At 37.2% G+C, this 19891-nt stretch overlaps 1 protein-coding gene and 1 pseudogene across 2 annotated transcripts in view; one reads left to right on the top strand and one right to left on the bottom strand.

Annotated features, from left to right (window-relative positions):
- The window catches only part of Pof1b (POF1B actin binding protein), a 101461-nt gene extending 89327 nt beyond the window's left edge, over positions 1 to 12134 (bottom strand). For both annotated transcript variants that reach the window (XM_060374867.1, XM_060374866.1), the window contains exons 1-2: positions 12042 to 12134; positions 11622 to 11926 (exon numbers count right to left, since the gene is read on the bottom strand). In XM_060374867.1, the coding sequence (XP_060230850.1) occupies positions 11622 to 11891 (270 nt within the window). In that variant the 5' untranslated portion in view covers positions 11892 to 11926; positions 12042 to 12134. The remainder of the gene's footprint in view (positions 1 to 11621; positions 11927 to 12041) is intronic.
- A 4618-nt stretch (positions 12135 to 16752) lies between these two features.
- Positions 16753 to 17253, top strand: LOC110543553 (mitochondrial import inner membrane translocase subunit Tim17-A-like; annotated as a pseudogene).
- Positions 17254 to 19891: the final 2638 nt, after the last annotated feature.

Below are 19891 nucleotides of genomic sequence, written 5' to 3'. Positions count from 1 at the left end.
GCAGGGAATCTTATGAAAGAAGTGGGAGATAGTAAGACTTGGAGAGGACAGGAGCTCCACAAGGAGAGCAACAGATCCAAATACTTTGGGCACAGGGGTCTTTTCTGAGACTGATAGTCCAGCCAAGGACCACTCATGGAGATGGCCTGGAACTCCTGCAGAGGTAGCCTATGGCAGTTCGGTATCCAAGTGGCCTCCATAGTAATGGGAACAAGGACTGTCTCTGACATGAACTGACTTGATCATCTTTCCCTGAGGGGGGAGTAGCCTTACCAGGCCACAGAGGAAGACTGTGCAGCCACTCCTGATGAGACCTGATAGACTAGGGTCAGAGGGAAGGGGAGGAGAACCTCCCCTATCAGTGGACTGGGTGAGGAACACAGATGGGGAAGTGGGAGGGAGGGTGAGATTGGGAGGGGAGGAGGGAAGGAGCTACAAAGTGAATGAACTTAAAAAAAAATAGGGGCTTATTTAGAAAATGCTGGCTTATATTTGGTCTGCAACACAGGACAGTAGAATACTGTTTGAACAAAACAAGTTCCATAAAAAGCAAATCACAATTAGAACTGAAAGTCAAACAAAGAAATTTATAGACTGAATGTCAGTAAAACTTTAATGGGGAGAAGAATGAGATGAGATGTTTGCTGAAAACACAAAAGATTTTTCTGGAAAAAAATTAGGTAAGTAGGTTTCTGAAGAATTTAAAATAATAATAACAAAAATTTAAAATATTTTTTACATCTGAACCAGTCATTTTTTTTGTGTTGTTTGATCAAGTACAAAAACAGGCTAAGGTAAAAAAATCATTTATTTTGGCTCATTATTTCAGAAAGCTTACAGATGCTCGGTCCTGTGTGATTAAGAAGAGAAAGGTGGCAGTAGCCTGTGGTGGAGAAAAGCTGATCACACCATGGTAGAGCAAGAAACAGAGAGATAGTGATCCAGGATATATACACTGGGTATATACAGGATATATGTGTGTGTGAGTGTGTGTGTGTGTGTGTGTGTGTGTATGTCCAGGGATAATATACACTGAAGGACATATCCAAAGTGACCTTCTTTCTTCAAGCAGGTCACATTTCCCTTAAAGTTTCTAGACTCTCTAAAAATAGTGGTAGTAACTCAGGAATAGATGTTTAAAATATGAGCTTGTGGCTGCCATTTCCTAATCAAGCCACAATAATATTCAGGCTAAAGTTTTTCTAAGAAGATAAATTGGCAAGCAAATCCTCTATTTGAACCAAAAATTGTCCTTTAGTAAGTTCCAAATAGTTTGGTATGTATATGAGTAAGGAAGAGTTGTAATAGTTTTACAAGAAAATCTCTGGTCACATAACTAGTATGTCAAACTATTAGCGGATTATAGAATAAAATATAATAAACAAAAGAACTTCACTTAGACAGATTTCATCATCAGGGCAAGTACATGGAATATATATAAAAGCAAACTAATTAAAAGCTTCAGGCAACAACTCAGGAAACTGCTATGATGACCGATCAAAATACTTGTACTTTAACATCATATGCCGTAACAATTGTGACAAATATTTATCTGTTAAAACTACAGACCAAATACAAACAAGTCAATTTTAGATGTTTAATAAGACCTCACTCCTGGAAAGCAAACTAATTGACTCATTGAATAACTTCCTTATGCTTACTATATTTATTTTATGTTCTGTTCACACTTTTTAAAAGAAGCAAGATGTGCCTTTCTAGTTTAATTTCACAGCGAGATCATGGAAGAGTGACAGTCTGAAACAGTTACAGTTAAGAACTATGTCTTTACAAAAACCATATTCAGGAACTTTGGGAAGCCATAATCATAGAAAAGAAAGAAAAACCTAAAGCATGGAAGAGGAAGGGAGGAAGGGACCAGCAGAAAAACAGGATGAAAAAAAATGCCTACATATTCTGTTTTCAAGAACATGTATTTCCATTTGCCATTGAGTTCAATTTTAGAAAAAGTGTCAGCCTTTAAGAGGTGTAAAGAGCCTGGGTAGAATAAGAGACCACACAAGTATTGTAAAATTCAGTGTTATGTGTGTCACCCTCTAGTTAATGCAAACTAATATTAGTTGTAAAAGTAGATTGTATCTAGAGTGTTTGTGGGTGAAAAGATATGGCGTAAGGAAAAATTTAAGGTTGACATAAAGAAAAAAGAAAAAAACTTCAGGGCATAAGTAGGATCTGAGTCATGATCAATTATTTACAGAGCCTGGAATGGAAATAATAAAGGTGAAAGTGTGAAGAGTAGTGAGCTGAATTTGTTTAAGAAGCATTCATATGGATAGCTGGAACAGCATATAGAAAGATGTAGCAAATGAGAGATAGACTAAAAAGTAGGACGGGATGTTCCCAAATGGTCTTTTCACATTATCAAAGACATTTTGTTTCATTTATTTCATAAATTTTACACAAAGAAGGAGGGATTCGTATTCTTTCAGTATTTCCATCAAAGTTATCCCAAGGCATTTTGACTTTTGAAATAACTAAAAATTAATTTCTTGCATCATCATGTATTTTGATGAAAAATAATTAGTAAAATTAATGGAAAGTATTTTTAAAATAATTCTGAACAAAAACAATTTTTTTTTTTGTTCCTGAGAAAGAACACATTTCACACAGAATGTTATTCATGCTGCATTTTCTTGGGAAGTCTATGATGGCCTCAGATTCACTATGTAGCTAAGGCTGGACTGAAATTCATTATGGTCCTCCTGCCTCAGTCTCCTGAATGAGGAGATTACACCATGCCCATAATGTATTTTTATTTCTGTTTGCCGGCATTATCTTACGTGGTTTATAATGGGTGCATACAAAAGAAAATAGTGATGAAATACAGCAATGAATCAGCTAGCACAGATTTTGTAGTGTAAATGAGTCAAATGTACAGGGTAATAATATTACATAATGGTTATAGGTATAGGCCTGGAATGAACTGCTAGGTTTAAATCCCAGTTTGGTTACACATTAGCTGTATGTAATTCCGAAGGTATTTTTACATCTCTGTACTTCACAGACCTGTGAAAATGGAAAGGAAATAGAACTTCATTTACTGGCTACCTCCTCATTTACCTCATTCAGTAATCACTGCAGTCTGAAGAAAACCATTTATTTATTCTTTCCAAATAAATAAACAGAAGTTCTAACAAGTCAAGTGACTTATTCAAGGTAATATAATACATAACACTTACCTATGAGTCAGGCACTGTACTATGTGTTTTCTACCATATGTAATCCCATTTGTCTATAATAATAGGTTATAAGTTCCTTGTTATTATTGTCCTACTTTATAGATGAGCAAAATGACACATACAGCTAATGAGTTTCAGTTGCAAGAATTAAACTCAAGTTGAAAATCTAAACTATGTTGTTTCAGAGTTCTGTTTTATCCCAGTGCACCTGAATATTTAGTATCTGAACATTTAAATCCTGAACGTTTAGTTCCTACACCTTTGCCTAAGACATTCCATAGAGAGCAGTTTTATAAGAATTTTCAATGTAGCAGCTGTTTAGACTGCAAGATCTGAACCTCTTCAAATATCTCTTGCTGGCTTTCACTTACCTCCTGATGGCTCTGACAAAAGGACTCCAGATATCCAAGCAACAGAGAAAAAAATGAGTGAATTAGGTAGTGGAGGATAGTATATTCAAAGTGAGGACTTTTTTCTCTATATATTTGGAAGTCTACTGCAATGAACACAAAATTTTGTCATAACTTTCATTTGAATTTTAAACCTTTATTTAAAGACTAATATATAATGTTTCCTATTGAAGAGCATGGGAGTGTTATGAATCCTCTTGTTAGTCACAATAATTACAAGAATTACTGAAAATAATAATAATGAGTCACAATGGGTATAGTCTCAGTAGTTTCAAAGAAGCAGGGTTTTTTGCATTTTATATTTCTTTCTAACTGAAAATAATTTTTTTTTTCAAACAATATATTTTGATCACAGTTTCTACCTCCACAAACCACACCCAGATCCTCTCCAACTCCCCATCCGCACAATTTCAGGCCTTCTTTCTCTCTTTAGAAAAAGAGACCTGATAAGCTAGGGTCAGAAGGAAGGGGAGGAGGTCCTCCCCTATCAGTGGACTTAGAGAGGGGCAGGGAGGAGATGAAAGGGAAGGTGGAATTGGGAGGGAATGTGGAAGGGGGATACAGCTGGGATACAAAGTGAATATGTATATATTTCTAAAAAAATATATATATATATATATATATATATATATATATATATATATATATATATATAGAAAGGCTTTAACTTTTAAATGAAGCTTAAAAGCATGACAAATATCCAAGTTGTTATACCATGAGTGGGGAGGAAAGAACAGTTGATTAAATGTTTCTTCTCTTCTTACACTGGCTACATTCCCTGCATGACAAGGACAGCTTGTGAATGTCCCTGCCTGAAACCTGGCCCAGAAACTTATCAGACCTTCCATAACAAGAGACAAATGCCATGGACATTTTCACCCAGCAATTAGGTGCACTAACAATATGCAAAGCTTCATTTAATTGTAAGCACAAAGGGGATGACCAATTCTGAAAACATGAGCCCCTTTATCCCATGACCTCATTCTTTTTTCAGGCAACCTACTTCCCTGAACAATCACTCCCTTTTCTGACCACACCCTTGAGCAGCAATTTCTTAAAGCAACACACCCCTCTACTCAGAACAAGGAAAATTTCTGGTAGTAAACAGAATGTTAACACAGAAGGGACGTCATTCACACTCTTTGCAACCAAAGACCAAAGAAAATAAAATGTAAACAAACTTATGCCCTGAGTAAAAAAGGAGTGAAGTTCATTTACAAATATACATTTCCCTCTAGGCTACTCTGAGGTTAAATTTTTTGATTCAAGTCTTTAAACTAAAAAATAATGGCAAACTTTTTAATCCATACATTAAAACCCAATATTTTATTTAATAAAGGTCTCATGTCAGGTTCTGACCACACGGAAATGCTAATCAAGAGATCATGCATGGGGGTTACAGAGGAAGAAGATGCAGATAGTCCTGATGAGACCTGATAGGCTAGGGTCAGATATTAGGGGAGGAGCAGTCCCCCTTTCAGTGGACTAGAGGAAGGATATAGAGAGGGAGAAGAGGGAGGAAGGGTGGGACCAAAAGGAGGTGAGGGAGGGTGCTATTGCCAGGATACAATGTGAATAAGCTGTAATGAATAATAAGGAAAGAAAGAGAGAGAGAGAGAGAGAGAGAGAGAGAGAGAGAGAGAGAAAGAAGAAAGTCCTCATGACAGCATATAAACTAATATTTTCAAATGTTTTTTTTTAAATGTAGATAGGCATATGGGCCATTGACAGCCCAGGCTCTCTGTGTTTATCCTCCAAGTGGACTTTCCTTGGATAAGCAAGTGGTATTTATTTCAACCACAGCATTTCCCCTAAAAATAGGCACTTAAGAATTACCTGATAAAACAGGGTCAGATGAATGGGGAGGAGGTCCCCCCATCAGTGGACTTGGAAAGGGGAAGGGCGGCGAGGAGGGAGGGGGGGTGGGATTGGGAGGGAATGAGGGAGCGGAATACAGCTGGGATACAGAGTTAATAAAATGTAACTAATAAGGAAAAAATAAAAATTAAAAAAAAAAGAATTGCCTGTTCAGGACTATCTTTGACAGGAACTCAATGGCAGGCTCTTTGACCTCCCCACCCCCCAAGGGAGGAGCAGTTCTGCTAGGCCACAGAGGAGGACTTTGCAGCCAGTCCTGAAGATACCTGATAATACAGGGTCAGATGAAAGGGGAGGAGGTCCTCCCCAATCAGTGGACTTGGAAAGGGGCAGGGAGGAGATGAGGGAGGGAGGGTGTTTGGGAGGGAATGAGGGAGGGGAATACAGCTGGGATACAGTTAATAAAGTATAACTAATAATAATAAACAATAAAAAATATTCATTACTTATAAAAAAAAAGAATTGCCTGTTCACTGAATGACTAGAATTTAACATAGTTAATTTCTGATGCATTTTTCTTTCTCAAAACAGTTTATCATTATTCATGGAAAATATCTTGATCTTCATGAATACTTAAATTAGCCAAAGGGGAAAAATATAAGTCCAATGAATAATTCACAGCAGTGTTGTTCATTTAAGGCACTATGCCATTTTGAGTTAATTATGGTGGTTTAATATTTAAGTGTTAAGGATTGAATTTTAAAGGGTTTTATTGTTATTATTTTCTTTCACTTTAAGTAGCTTCTAGAATATTATTCATAAATTTTTAAGACGTTAAAAGTGGGAATCTTATAAAAGAAGGGGTAGATAGAAAGACCTGGAGGGGACTGGAGCTCCGCAAGGAGAGCAACAGAACCAAAAATTCTGGGCCCAGAGGTCTTTTCTGAGACTGATACTCCAACCAAGGACCATGCATGGAGATAACCTAGAACCCGTACACAGATATAGCCCAAGGCAGCTCAGTCTCTAAGTGGGTTCCCTAGTAATGGGAACAGAAGTTGTTTCTGACATGAAATCAGGAGCTAGCTCTTTGATCACATTACCCTGAGAGGGAGCAGCCTTACCAGGCCACAGAAGAAGACAATGCAGACAGTCCTGATGAGACCTGATATGCTAGTGTCAGATGGAAGGGGAGGAGGACTTCTCCTATCAGTGGACTGGGAAAGGGGCAGGGGAGGAAAAGAAGAAGGGATGGTGAGGTTGGGAGAGGATGAGGGAGGGGGCTACAGCTGGGATACAAAGTGAATAAATTGTAATAAAAAACAAAAAATAGAAATGAAAGAAAAAAGAAAAGTTTTAGCTTAGAAAAAAAGCTAATAAAAACTCTTATTAGCTTTGAAAAAAAAGTGTTTCTGGCTTTGCATGATTATGCTTGTTCCTGTAAAATTTAAATTATTAAATTTTACTATCAATTCAGATAAGTTAGTAGAATGTGGTATTTATATTTAATTTATATTTAAATTTTTTGAGAAATAGCCTATTAATCAGATAAGATGATATCCCCCCAAAAATCATAAATATGTCTCATTAATTACTGGTGAGAAATGAAAGCAACATTATGTATCATATAGGGAGAAATATAATCATGTTTATATCTGTAAATATAATTTCAGAACACAAGAGCAGAATAGTTGAAAATACATTCTAAAATACCAGAGATAGAAAATACTAAATAATCATGAATGGCATTTAGTTACATTTAAAATTAAGATTAAGATTATTGGGGGAAAAAAACAGTGTAGCATGAATTGTTTTTTCAAAAGGAATCTGTTTATTACTGGCAAGAGTTATTTTAATATCTGAGTTCTCTAAATAGCACACATTCATCAAAACCAAGTAAAAGTTTAATTAAATTCATCATGGGCAGAACTTGAATGCTAATCCTCATTATCTTGGCTTCCCCTCTGGTAAACTCTGACATCAGCAGAATTACCACATATCAACTTATCTAAAACACAGCCTATCAAAGAGAAAATTTGCTTAAATTGTAAAAGGAGTTTTGAATAATTTCTACTGCCTTATGCCTGAATGGTATGTAATAAAGGTACCATTATAGTGTAGCCATTTTGTCAGCATGAAGGTAATTTCAGATCACATCTAGGACTACTTTACATAGTGCCACAATATCATTCCACCAACATACAAGAGAAAGAGAAACTAAACAGAAGGGCTTCCTATTCTTTGTCACTGTGGTTTCTATCTTAAACTGTGGTTTTGCTGTAGTCCCTTTTAGTGGAATTCATATTCCACTAAAGGCCATCTGAAATTTTATAGTCAAAGTTTCTCTTTTCTACCACGAGAATAAGGCTTATTACCTTCTATCACATTGCTTGAATCTCATCACCCTCATATTTACTCATCCATTATTTTTATTTCTTTCTAGTCATAAAACCTGCACACTTCACAATGAGCTGAAATCTAATGTCTCTTCTTAACTACTAAGGTCACACTTTCATCCCATAAGGGCATATAGTTTCTCTACAAGAAACTAAGTTTCAGGATTGAAAGAGTCTTAGAGATATCATATAAAAGACAAATGGGCTGAAAAAGAAATTAGGGAAATAACACCCTTCAAAACAGCCACAAATATCATAAGAGCTTTGGTGTGACTCAAATCAAGCAAGAGAAGGTCTGTACAAAAACACTTCAAGTCTCTGAAGAAAGAAATTGAGGAAGAAATCAGAAGATGGAAAGATTTCCCATGCTCACGGAACCATAGGATTAACATAGTAAAAATGGCCATCCTAAGAAAAGAAATCTACAGATTCAATGCAATTCCCATCACAATACTAACACATTTCTTTTATAGACTTTGACAGAACAATTCTCAATTTGATATGGAAAAAAAATAAAACAAATCAAAAACCTAGAATAGCTAAAACAACACTGTACAGTAAAAGATCTTCTGGAGACATCTCCATCTCTGATCTCTATTCTACTTTGTTTTCCAATAAAAGTTGCCATTTAAAAATAAATTTCACAGAATGAGTTTGGTGTTGTTCCTTCTCTTTCTATTTTGTGGAATTGTTTGAAGAGAATTGGACTAAGCTCTTCTTTGAAGGTCTGGTAGAATTCTGAGCTGAAACCATCTGGTCCTAGGCTTTTTCCAAAACCACCATGTATGACAACGGATTGCCTGGAGTTATTTCCATCCCTGATCTTAGATGTACTACAGAGCAATAGTAAAAAAACAAAAACAAAACAAAACAAACAAACAAACAAAAAAAACAGCATGGTACTGGCTAGAAACAGAATGGTAGATAAATGGAGTCGAGTTGAAGACCCAGAAGTAAACCCACACACCTATGGATAATTGATTTTTGACAAAGAAGCCAGAAAGATTAAATGGAAAAAAGACAGCATCTTCAACAAATGGTGCTGTTCTAACTGGATGCCTACATGCAGAAAAATGAAAATAGATCCATATTTATCATCCTGCACAAAACTAAAGTACGAGTGGATCAAAGACCTCAACATAAAACCAAACACACTAAATCTCTTAAAAGAAAAAGTGGGGAAGAGCCCAGAACTTTCTTGCACAGGCACAACTTCCTGAACAAAACACCCGTAGCACAGGCTCTATGGTCAACAATCAATAAATGGGACCTCATAAAACTGAAAAGCTTCTATAAAGCAAAGGACACTGTCAACAGAACAAAACGACAGCCTACAGACCGGGAAAAGATCTTTACCAGCCCTACATCTGACAGAGGACTAATATCCAGAATAAATAACTCAAGACATTAAACACCAACAAACCAAGTGATCCAATAAAAGTGGGGTACAGACTTAAACAAAGAATTCTCAATAGAGGATTATCTAATGGCAGAGAGACACTTAAAGAAATGCTCAATGTCCTGTCCTTAGTCATCAGGGAAATGCAAATCAAAAAGACCCTGAGATCTCTCATTACACCCATCAGAATATCTAAGATGAAAAACTCAAGTGACAATACATGCTGGAGAGGATGTGGAGAAAGGGAAACCCTTCTCCATTGCTGGTGGGAATATAAACTTGTACAACCACGTTGGAAATCAATCTGGGGCTTCCTCAGAAAATTAAGAATACCATAATACCACTCTTGGGCATATATATCCGAAAAATGCTCAACCATACAACAAGGACATTTGCTCCACCATGTTCATAGCAGTTTTATTCATAATAGCCAGAAGCTGGAAACAACCCAAATGTCCCTCAAATGAGGAATGGATACAGAAACCGTGGTACATTTACACAATGGAATACTACTCAGCAATTTTAAAAAGGAAAGTTTTATAAAAAGCTTAACCATCTCAGTTTGGCTCTGACATTATTATTAAGAAGGAATGTTACATCAAAGAATAATAAAATACAATTCTCAAAGTTGTCCTATATTTAATATTTTTATAAAATTTGCTCTTATATGTGTATCTATTATGCTTTTGCTAGCATAGTTACAAGAATAAAGGCTGTGGGGTGAAATACCTGAAAAGTAGGATGAATTCAGCATTCCTATGATAATAGTAATTGTTTATTCAAACCATTGTTTAGAATGTATTAAGAATGTAAGATGATATCAACTTTGTTGTTCATTAACATGCTAATGTTGAATATTGGAATGTACATTTGCATCATTATGATCACTTATACAACCTGTTTTGTTTTTTTTTTTTAACCTTCATAGTTTTCTACCCCTTGAACTCAATACAGATGAAGGTTTTCCTAGGTACACACAGAAAGGGTGTGGATTTGGATAGGAGAAAACAACCTGTTTTTTTTTTTTTTTTTTTTTTTTTTAACCTTCATAGTTTTCTACCCCTTGAACTCAATACAGATGAAGGTTTTCCTAGCTACACACAGAAAGGGTGTGGATTTGGATAGAAGTGGCGAAGTTCAAGGAGGAGCTGTATGTGGGGGAACTAAACACTGTATATTCTATGAAAAAAATATCTGTTTTCAATAAAAGGAAAATACAAAAAAAAGAGAATTACTAGCATTAAATCATCTATATGTTTTGTATTTTTCCCCGAATTTTAAACTAAGTGTTAAATAAAACAATAGTAAAGTTATTGTGCCAATAGTTTGGTATCTTTGAGGAAATCCTTTTAAAAACCTTTCACTGTACATTTTAAGAATGCTGCTTCATATTCTATTTGAGTTATGGGCTTTGGAAAAAGAACCTGTACTGTTTCTGGTTGATATAATGATATAAGTAGGATAAGACCCCAGTCATTCCTTTATGCAGTCTTTACAGTATAAATATCTTAAAATACAATTTCAGTTTAGAGAGAAGCTCACAGAAAGCTTAAAGGTATGTACATTTAATATAAAGAGAGTTGGAGAATCAAAGCAGACATTAAACTGTCATTTTATATTATGTTTTCATGCTATTTTTCATGTACTTGCAAGACTATTAGCATGCATATGGATGGTTAAAAAAAAACTTAGAAACAATTTATTACATTTTCAAAAGTGTCTTAGAAATCCATCACTTGTAGCTTTCATATAATACTTGCTTACCTCTTTCTTGCTTTTCAAATCGTATAACCTGTCTTTTCCCAACATTCCATAAATTATTCAGCTAGTATGTATTAGAATCAATGTGTCATTTTGACACATAAGAAAATTCTAAGACATGTGCACCTGTAGCTTATCTAAGATCAACATACTATTAGATGAACACAAATAACTACATATCACTCCATATATGCTTTTGTCTTTATATCATTCTATTTGGCACAAAACACCTGTTTGCTCCTGATATGAAGTGAATCAGTGGGGAACTGTTTTAAAAATAAACCTATTGCATTCAAGTTTCTGACTGCTTTTGTCGTTAAAGGCAAAATGGTTTACCATCTGAAAAACATTTTTCCATCTTCATTAATGTTTAAACTGTTCCTTCCTATGCTCTGGTTAGATTATGTAAATCATTGGAACGGCAACCAACCAACCAATCAACCAAGCCCAGGAACTTGAAAATGAAAAAAAAATCAATAATAATAGTTAAGAGACAAATTTGGGTGATTGTCCAACACATCCAGAAGTGCAGTCCACCAACAGCTACCCTGTAGATTACAACAAGTGAGGCAGAAGAGAAGTGAGATTTAAGATTTGTTTTTCTTTTTCCTGATAGTCTACAATATCTGTCTTGTATTACCTGAGAATGGTTGCTCCAAACCAAATTCTGGTAGGAGGAGGCGGTTTTGAGGGGGGAGAGTACTTCCCGTGAGCCGAGGGGGTCCAAGGCCTGCACCACCTTGTTCATGGGCCCACTGTAGGTCCTCACTCGCTCATACACTACATTTTTTTCTGGAGGCTGCTGATGGTAACAGTGGTAATGCTGAGGCTGGCACTGCAGGACCTCTGTGGGCTGCTGGGTCCCACAGCTGCTACTGCTGGTCTCACTCCAATAGCTTGAGCTCATCATCTTCTCAGTGGAAAGGGTTTTCCCAGGTGTTCTCCCTAAGGAATAGACATGAAAATATGATAAGAGGGCAGGCAGGCAAGCAGGGACACGCAAAAAAGGCCTTTATCAACCACCTTTTATCCCTGGTGGTGCTAGTAAAAGAGGAGTTACCTGAGCGGCAGCAGGAGCAGGTCTGGCAGCTGCAGAGTACACAGTGAAGTATTTGAGCTCAAATGAAAAGTGGAGCCACCCTGGGAGATTGCTCCAGGAAATGGTACTGACACGCCCATGAAGGGAGTATTCACCGGGCAGGTTTGCATGCCAAGAGAGGCCCTGCCTTGCCACAGAGAGAGCAACAAGACTTCCCAGTAGGTAATGGAGTCTAGAAAAAGCTGAAACAGAAGTTCTGGGCAGGAGCAAGCTCCTTGGATTGGAAATTTGAAGACAAAGATACCAATCTCAAAACCCTGTTAGAGAAAACAAAGCGACTTTCCCATGGCTTGTAAATTTAGCAAAGGTTGTTTCAAGCCTATGTACTCATTCCATAATCTTAGACCAAATTAAAGGGTATTGGCCTAGGCACAAACTAATTTTCAGAGATAAATTCACATGCTTCACAAACCCCGTGATAATTCAGATAAAGCAGATTGCAGTGGGGACTCCAAGAAATTTTCTCTAATATGAGAACCTGTTTATCTGGCTCCAGTGCATACTATGGTGTTTTGAACATTGACAGAGATGTAACCAAATGGCTGAGGCTGAATTTCTGATTAGAAATTGGAGATATGCTGTGGGAATGGTTGAGGAAAATGGTACCTTTCCACAATGCTTTGCGTTTTGTATTTTGCTTTTAATAATTTGCAGTTTTACAAATGCATTTGTTCTGACTTTTTGTGCCTTGGGAAACACGGAGTTCCACTGTTTGTTTGTTTCTTTAATTTCCAATTGTTAAAGGAACTGTAAGCCTTCATGGTGCCTTTTGAGAAAAAAAAATGAGATTTAAATGTGTTCAGCACTTATTTACAATTACTTGCAAATCCAATTATAATAGCATTTACCTACCAGGTAATACTTTGAAGGTTACTCCAGCACAACTCAACTGCAAAATACTACCTGTATTTTGTAGTATTTAAAAAAAAAGGTTGTCTTTCTTAAGTGTATAAGGACCTCACTATTTCAGAGAAAGAGAAGATAATATCTTTTATCTGGGTTGCCGTTTTTTTGTGTGTGTGATAAGTAAGCAAAAGACAATAAATGACTAGTCACTTACTGTGTGCCAGATCATATTCAAGAAAGTTTACATGAAAGTTACATTCTCACAACTTTGTAAGAATTTACTGGTGAGAAACTGAGACACACATATAAAGAAGTTGAAATTTTTTCCAACAGTTAAATAAGTATGTAATATGGATCTGGCAAATTGAATACAGGGAGATTCACATCAGAGTCTAAGCTTTTATGAACCACTATAATGTGCTAAATCAATTTTTACTTGTTCAGCATACAACCATCTAAGAAATCTCCTAGGTGACAGGAAAAAGAAAGACACATTTGAAATGAAAAGTTACAACTGACTTTAAAAGTAATCTGTATGGATATAACCTAGAACCTTTGCTCAGATGTAGCCCGTGGTAGCTCAGTAACCAATTGGTTTCCCATAGTAAGTGGAACAAAGACTATTTCTAACAGGAACTCAATGACTGGCTCTTTGGTCTCCCCACCCCCGAAGGGAGGAGCAGTCCTGTTAGGCCACAGAGGAGGGCTTTGCAGCCAGTCCTGAAGATACCTGATAAAACAGGATCAGATGAATGAGGAGGAGGTCCCCCCCCATCAGTGGACTTGGGAAGGGACAAGGAGGAGATGAGGGAGGGAGGGAGGGATTGGGAGGGAATGAGGGAGCAGGATACAGCTGAGATACAGAGTTAATAAAATGTAACTAATAATAAAAATTTAAAAAAGTAATAATTGTTATGGATGGAAGGTATATACAAAACACCTGAAAATTAACCTTTAAAATGCTTTAAAATAACTTGTTCTTATTACACCTTTCTTGCTATATGAAGAGCTTTCATACACGTGTTCAGTTAGAAGTTGTTTCACAAAATCACTGTAAATTAGCTAAGCATGGTGGTACATGACCATAATGCCAGTACTTGTAAAGCTGAGACAGAAAGACTGAAATGAGTTCGGAGTTAGTCTGAGTTTAACAATGAATTTCAGTCCAGTATGGGCTACAGACTAAAATCTTTTCTCAAAAAGTCCAAAATAATAAAAGAATTAATGACAAATTAATTAGAAACACATGAACTACCAGGTACCCAGGTATAATATTAGATCAGTAACTCATTACTAACATTGGCTATTTCATTTTGCGTAAGCTTTGTGTGAATGGGGACTGGATATAAATGGTGTCATCTAGTTCACAATGACTGAAATCTAAATTTAACATACACACACACTGCTGTTAGTATCTGATGCCAGTCAGTAAGTAACCTTATATGTAAAGAAGAAACTGAAGTGAAGAATGAAAAGCATTGTCCCCATAAAGTGCTGACTGTATCTGCCCTCTTCCTTTCTTAGAAATAGAGGCCTTAGACTTTGATGTATTTGGGCTACAATTAATGTGCAAAATTGATATGCTCTCTCAGTCTTTATGTGTCTTACATCAGTGTTTCCAATCCCTGGGTACAAGGAATACAGCTTAAAGCTCAAGAATAAAGAAATGAGCTTAAGTAAGACCTGACAGAGAGATCACATCTAACTACAGAGCAGATACCTAGCATCCTTGTTCAAGTCCAAGAATTTAATCAATAATTCTCGAGAGAGTCAGTTCCTTCTGTGGGAACTCCTTTGTGAATTAATAATCTGCATTCCCAATTGTTTTATTGATAAATAAATATAAATCCACTTATCTATTGTAATAATAGTACCTGCAGTATTTCACACTTCAAAATCCAGTGGATTTGACATGGTATTTTCCAAGCTTTCTTCTTCTACCTTTGGTATATGGCATAATAAGTGTTCATTACTTATTTTTATCATGAGACAAGTTCAAAGAATTCTTGATTACATTTCTAACAGGATTTTGTTTCACTCTGTAATACAGATATTATGTATTTGGTACAAAAAACTAATTTAGAAATGTTTGATTTGTCAGAATAGAACAGATATTCCATTAGACGATAATTTAATTATAACAGAGCTAAAAATTTTATTCACTGTTCCTAGCCATAAAAACAATTCATTCTTTAAAAGTGCAAATGATGCGGTTGGGGTGATGGTTTAGCAGTTAAAAGCACTTGCTCCTCTTACAGTGGATTCAATTCCCAGCAACCACATGGTGGCTCACAACTATCTGTAACTACAAGTATAGAGTAATTGATGCCCTCTTCAAACCTCTGAGGACACCAGCCATGAACATGGTACACATACCACATGCAGGCAAAAGACTCATACATAATAAGTAAAATATTGCAAATCTAAAAAAAAGTTAAAAATTCAAGAGAGTACGTACAAAAAATAAATTAAAAAAATGGAACTCATTAATGATAGACATAAGGATTGAAACATCAGCTAAATACATTAAAGAAAAATAATTTATATTTGGCTGAGCTGTTTTGATGGTCATTTTTTAAAAGTACTGATTAGAGCTACAGAAGATATAGGATAAGCAAACTCAGAGTCTCTTACAGACACAACTCAGAACACTCATGTCACCAACTATTGTGTGTGTGTGTCGGGAGGAATTCTCCTGCATACAAAGCAAGCAGTTATTCCTTCCATGGACACCATTTGGGAGCCCTCTAGTTTAATTCAGTTTTGACACTCAATCCTACAGGACTGAACTGTGGGCACCACAACATCAGAGACTAAGATTTAATGTTTCCAACAGCCTGTGATCATGTTGTAGGTACCTAAGGCTGCCAGTAATTAATCAATTAATTGGCATGCCAAAAAAGGCAAATTGTCTTAGGAGTTATATGCTAAGAGAACAAGAAGAAGAACAGGTGAGGGTATGTGTGTATGTGGGGGTGTTAAACGCTGATATCTATTTCACAAACTCATTAGGCGCAAATATGAAAATGCTGGCTAGTTGCAATATACTACCCAGGTATAATATTGTAAAATACATTGTTCATAGATTTCAGTGTAATTTTTTAAATTAGTCAACCTGAAAATCAAATTGAATGTCCAAGTGAGATACGGTTCCAATTTTTGGAAACATCAGCTACCTGAAACTGTTAAGCTAGAACAAAGCACCAATTAATGCATCAAAATTGACATATAGAACTATATTAGACAATTAAACTGCAAAAGTAATTATAAAGTTGTCACCAAATACATTTCATTAGCATCAGCAGTTTTTATGTGTATTACTAATCCTTACTCCACCTTCTGTTTTATGAGGATGATGCTTAGATCTATCACAAGCCCAGGCTCATAGCTTGGGGCTAATGATACAAGAACAACAGATAGAGTTAACACAAAGTTCCTTAAGCCTTTTTGCTTCTGCCTTCTCTATTATCAAAAGAAGAATGCTAATGTTATAAAAGGTCAATGAGCATTAGTCTGAAGGAGGTAAATCCCAAGGAAGATGAGACTATTGTATGATTAAATAAAAGGATCTTTGTGCTATTAACTGAGCACAATTCATTTCAACTGGCAGAACTCCATTCCAGCCTGCTGACAGGACTTAACACTGATCTTGTTTAACTGCTGTTGTGAAATTTTTAACTGAGCAATGTTTCAGGATAAGAGGAAGAAAAATATATTTATTTTAATTTAAATAAAAACGAAAGGCAGCATTTATAAACAGGTCAGTTCAATCTGAAGTGAATTCAGGTCAAAATTATATATCAAGTTTGTCTGGGCTGAAGCCAAGATGGAGGAGTAGGTGAGAGAGCTCTGTCCCTGGCGAATTGTGGATGATTTTGGTGGTGTCTTTACGATGGGTAGCATGGGTACCATGGGTGGTGGTATCTTTCAAGCCTTCAAAGGTTTTCAAAATTCTCCAGTGGGAGTAAACCACAGACTACGAGGGAGTTTAACAACTATTAAAACCAAGGTTTCACAGTTGGGAGGAAGCTTTACAGTTTTGGGACAACTGTTTTCCATGAGTGATTGTATTATGGTTCAAATAAGAGGCAATGAAGATTCCTGGAATTTCATCACTAGCAGGGGCCATCCTGGCATCAAGAAACAGACTAGTAGCCATGGTTAGGTAAGCTATGGTAGCATTCTCTTATCTTTAATTGAAGGAGCTGGTATCTTGTTGACAAGATTGGCCTCTGCTCAAAAATCATCAGTTTGCTGAAGATGATTTCCAGTTGCCTTCAAGTCAGCTACTATCCTCACCCTCAGAAACTACCAACAATATCAGTAAGACTTATTTCCCAGGATCCTATAACTGGGTAGACTATACTGCAGTAGATTCAGAAGATCAAGTTACAGTCTGTTGAAAGCCTTAGGTGGAACGATACTGGCCAAGCAACCATGAAGAGACAATTACCTCTTTTTAAATTTCTTTTCATATAATAGCTTGCATAGTAAAGGCTTAAACATGGCAGGTTTGAAATATTCAGGGTGGGTTTTGGGATTTAGCTCAGTGATAGAGCTCTTGCCTAGCAAGCACAAGGCCCTGGATTCTGTCTTCAGCTCTGGAAAAAAAAAAAAAAAGACAAAACCCTGTTTAAAAAAAAAAAAGTGGGATTCGGCAAGATGGCTGCACCGGGACAACTCATTCTGACCAGCAACACAGCAGGATCGGCACAGTGACAAGCAGTCAGAACTCGCGGCCATAAAATACAAGTGATTGTGTTTCCCAAGTGAGAGAATACCTCACGGTGGGGGATTCAATCATCTTTAACTCACCCAGCTAAACCTCGGAAGAGATCCCTGTTTCAACAGGCCCTTGGTCGCCAGACCAGAGCTACACACCAGCATGATCTGATCACAGTCCCAGACTGAACTGTGGGCACCACAACATCAGAGACTAAGATTTCCAGTTGAGAGATAACCCCATGGTGCAGGAAATGATTGGGACTGACCTTAGGTCACCCAGGCATTCCCTGGAAAAGACTCAGGGTTCCGCAGGTGCCCAGGAGCCAGCCCAGAGCCAGAGCCAGGGACCCAGGTGCCGGCACAGAGTCCTGCCTCTGTACCTGACTTGCTGCCCCAGATAGAACTGTGGGCCCCAGGGCACCAGAGACTGAGTTTCACTGTCGGGTGCAAACCCACAGGGAGGGGAACTGCTGGTCTGATCTCAGAGCACTCAGCCGACACCCCCACCCTGAAAAGGTCTCGGGAAAATTACCCAGTTTCGGCAGAAACCCAGGCACCCAATCCCCAGAAAGGCAGAAAGGTGGAGCCACATAAGTCTGTGCATGCATGCTGGTCCATCACAGACAGAATGGCTGTCCCCAAAGCAAAGACTGGGTGTCCCTGTCAGAAGGAAACCGAACAGTGGGGGGATCCTCAGGTCCAACGCTCAGGAGACCCAGCTCCAACAGACTTTCTGGATTCACTCAGACTCTAGGCTCTAGCCTTCTACTGCAGGTATGAGCGCTGTGCTCACCCACCATTATTGAGTACCGCTAGGGCACTGGGGCACACAGCTGCATCCTCAGACGTACAAAAGCCAGAGAGCCATTACAGCAGCCCTCAGATATGGCTCCAAAGATCAACCAGTTATCCCTAGCTAAACTGACAAAACTGTGGGAATCCCTAGTTCTTCAAGAGGGCTTCACCCAACAATTACACCTTAAGAGCAACAGCTGCTGCTCACTAAATTCAGACCAAGAAACCCAACAGCAGGGCAGTCATCAAGAGGACCTCTCCTAATGAATCAAAAGACATAGAGAAGGAAACTTCATACTCATCAAGGGAAAAATCCACCAGGAAGATATCAAAATCCTGAACATCTATGCCCCAAATGCAAGGGCCACCACATTTGTAAAAGAAACTTTAATAAGACTTAAACCACACAGAGACCTCCACACATTAATAGTGGGAGACTTCAGCACCCCACTCTCAACAAAGGACAGATCAACAAAAAAGAAATTAAACAAAGAAACAATAACTCTGACAGAGGTCATAAATCAAATAGACCTCATGGATATCTACAGAACCTTTTACCCAAACACAAAAGAATTTACCTTCTTCTCAGCACCTCATGGATCCTTCTCCAAAATAGACCATATAGTTGGTCACAAAGCAAGAATCAAAAGATACAAGAAGATTGAAATAATCCCTTGTATCCTGTCTGATCACCATGGACTAAAGCTGGACCTCAATGACAAAAATAACAAAAAGCCTACACACACATGGAAACTGAACAACTTGCTACTAAATGACAGCTGGGTCAGAGAAGAAATAAAGAAAGAAATTAAAGTCTTCCTAGAATTCAATGAAAATGAAGGCACAACATACCCAGACTTATGGGACACAATGAAAGCAGTGCTAAGAGGAAAGTTTATAGCGTTAAGTGCCTTCAAGAAGAAATTCGAAACATCTCATGGAAGCAACTTAATGGCTTACTTAAAAGCCCTAGGGGGAAAAAAAGAAGCAGACACATCAAAGAGGAGTAGACACCTGGAAATAATCAAACTCAGGGCTAAAATCAATCAATTAGAAACAAATAAAACAATTCAAAGAATCAATGAAACCAAGAGCTGGTTCTTTGAGAAAATCAACAAGATAGACAAACCCATAGCCAAACTAACTAAAAGGCAAAAAGAACCTATCCAAATCAACAAAATCAGAAATGAAAAGGGGGACATAACCACAGACACTGAAGAAATCCAAACAATTATTAGGTCTTACTTCAAAAATCTTTATGCAACAAAATTTGAAAATGTAAATGAAATGTACAATTTTCTTGACCGATTCTACATGCCAAAGCCGACTCAAGACCACGTAAACCAATTAAATAGTCCTATATCCCCTAAGGAAATAGAAGCTGTCATCAAAAGTCTACCATGCAAAAAAAGATCAGAGCCAGATAATTTCAGTGCAGAATTCTA

The sequence above is a fragment of the Meriones unguiculatus genome, chromosome X, assembly GCF_030254825.1.
Source record: "Meriones unguiculatus strain TT.TT164.6M chromosome X, Bangor_MerUng_6.1, whole genome shotgun sequence".
NCBI lineage: Eukaryota > Metazoa > Chordata > Mammalia > Rodentia > Muridae > Meriones > Meriones unguiculatus.
This window is presented reverse-complemented; position numbering and strand designations above follow the sequence as displayed.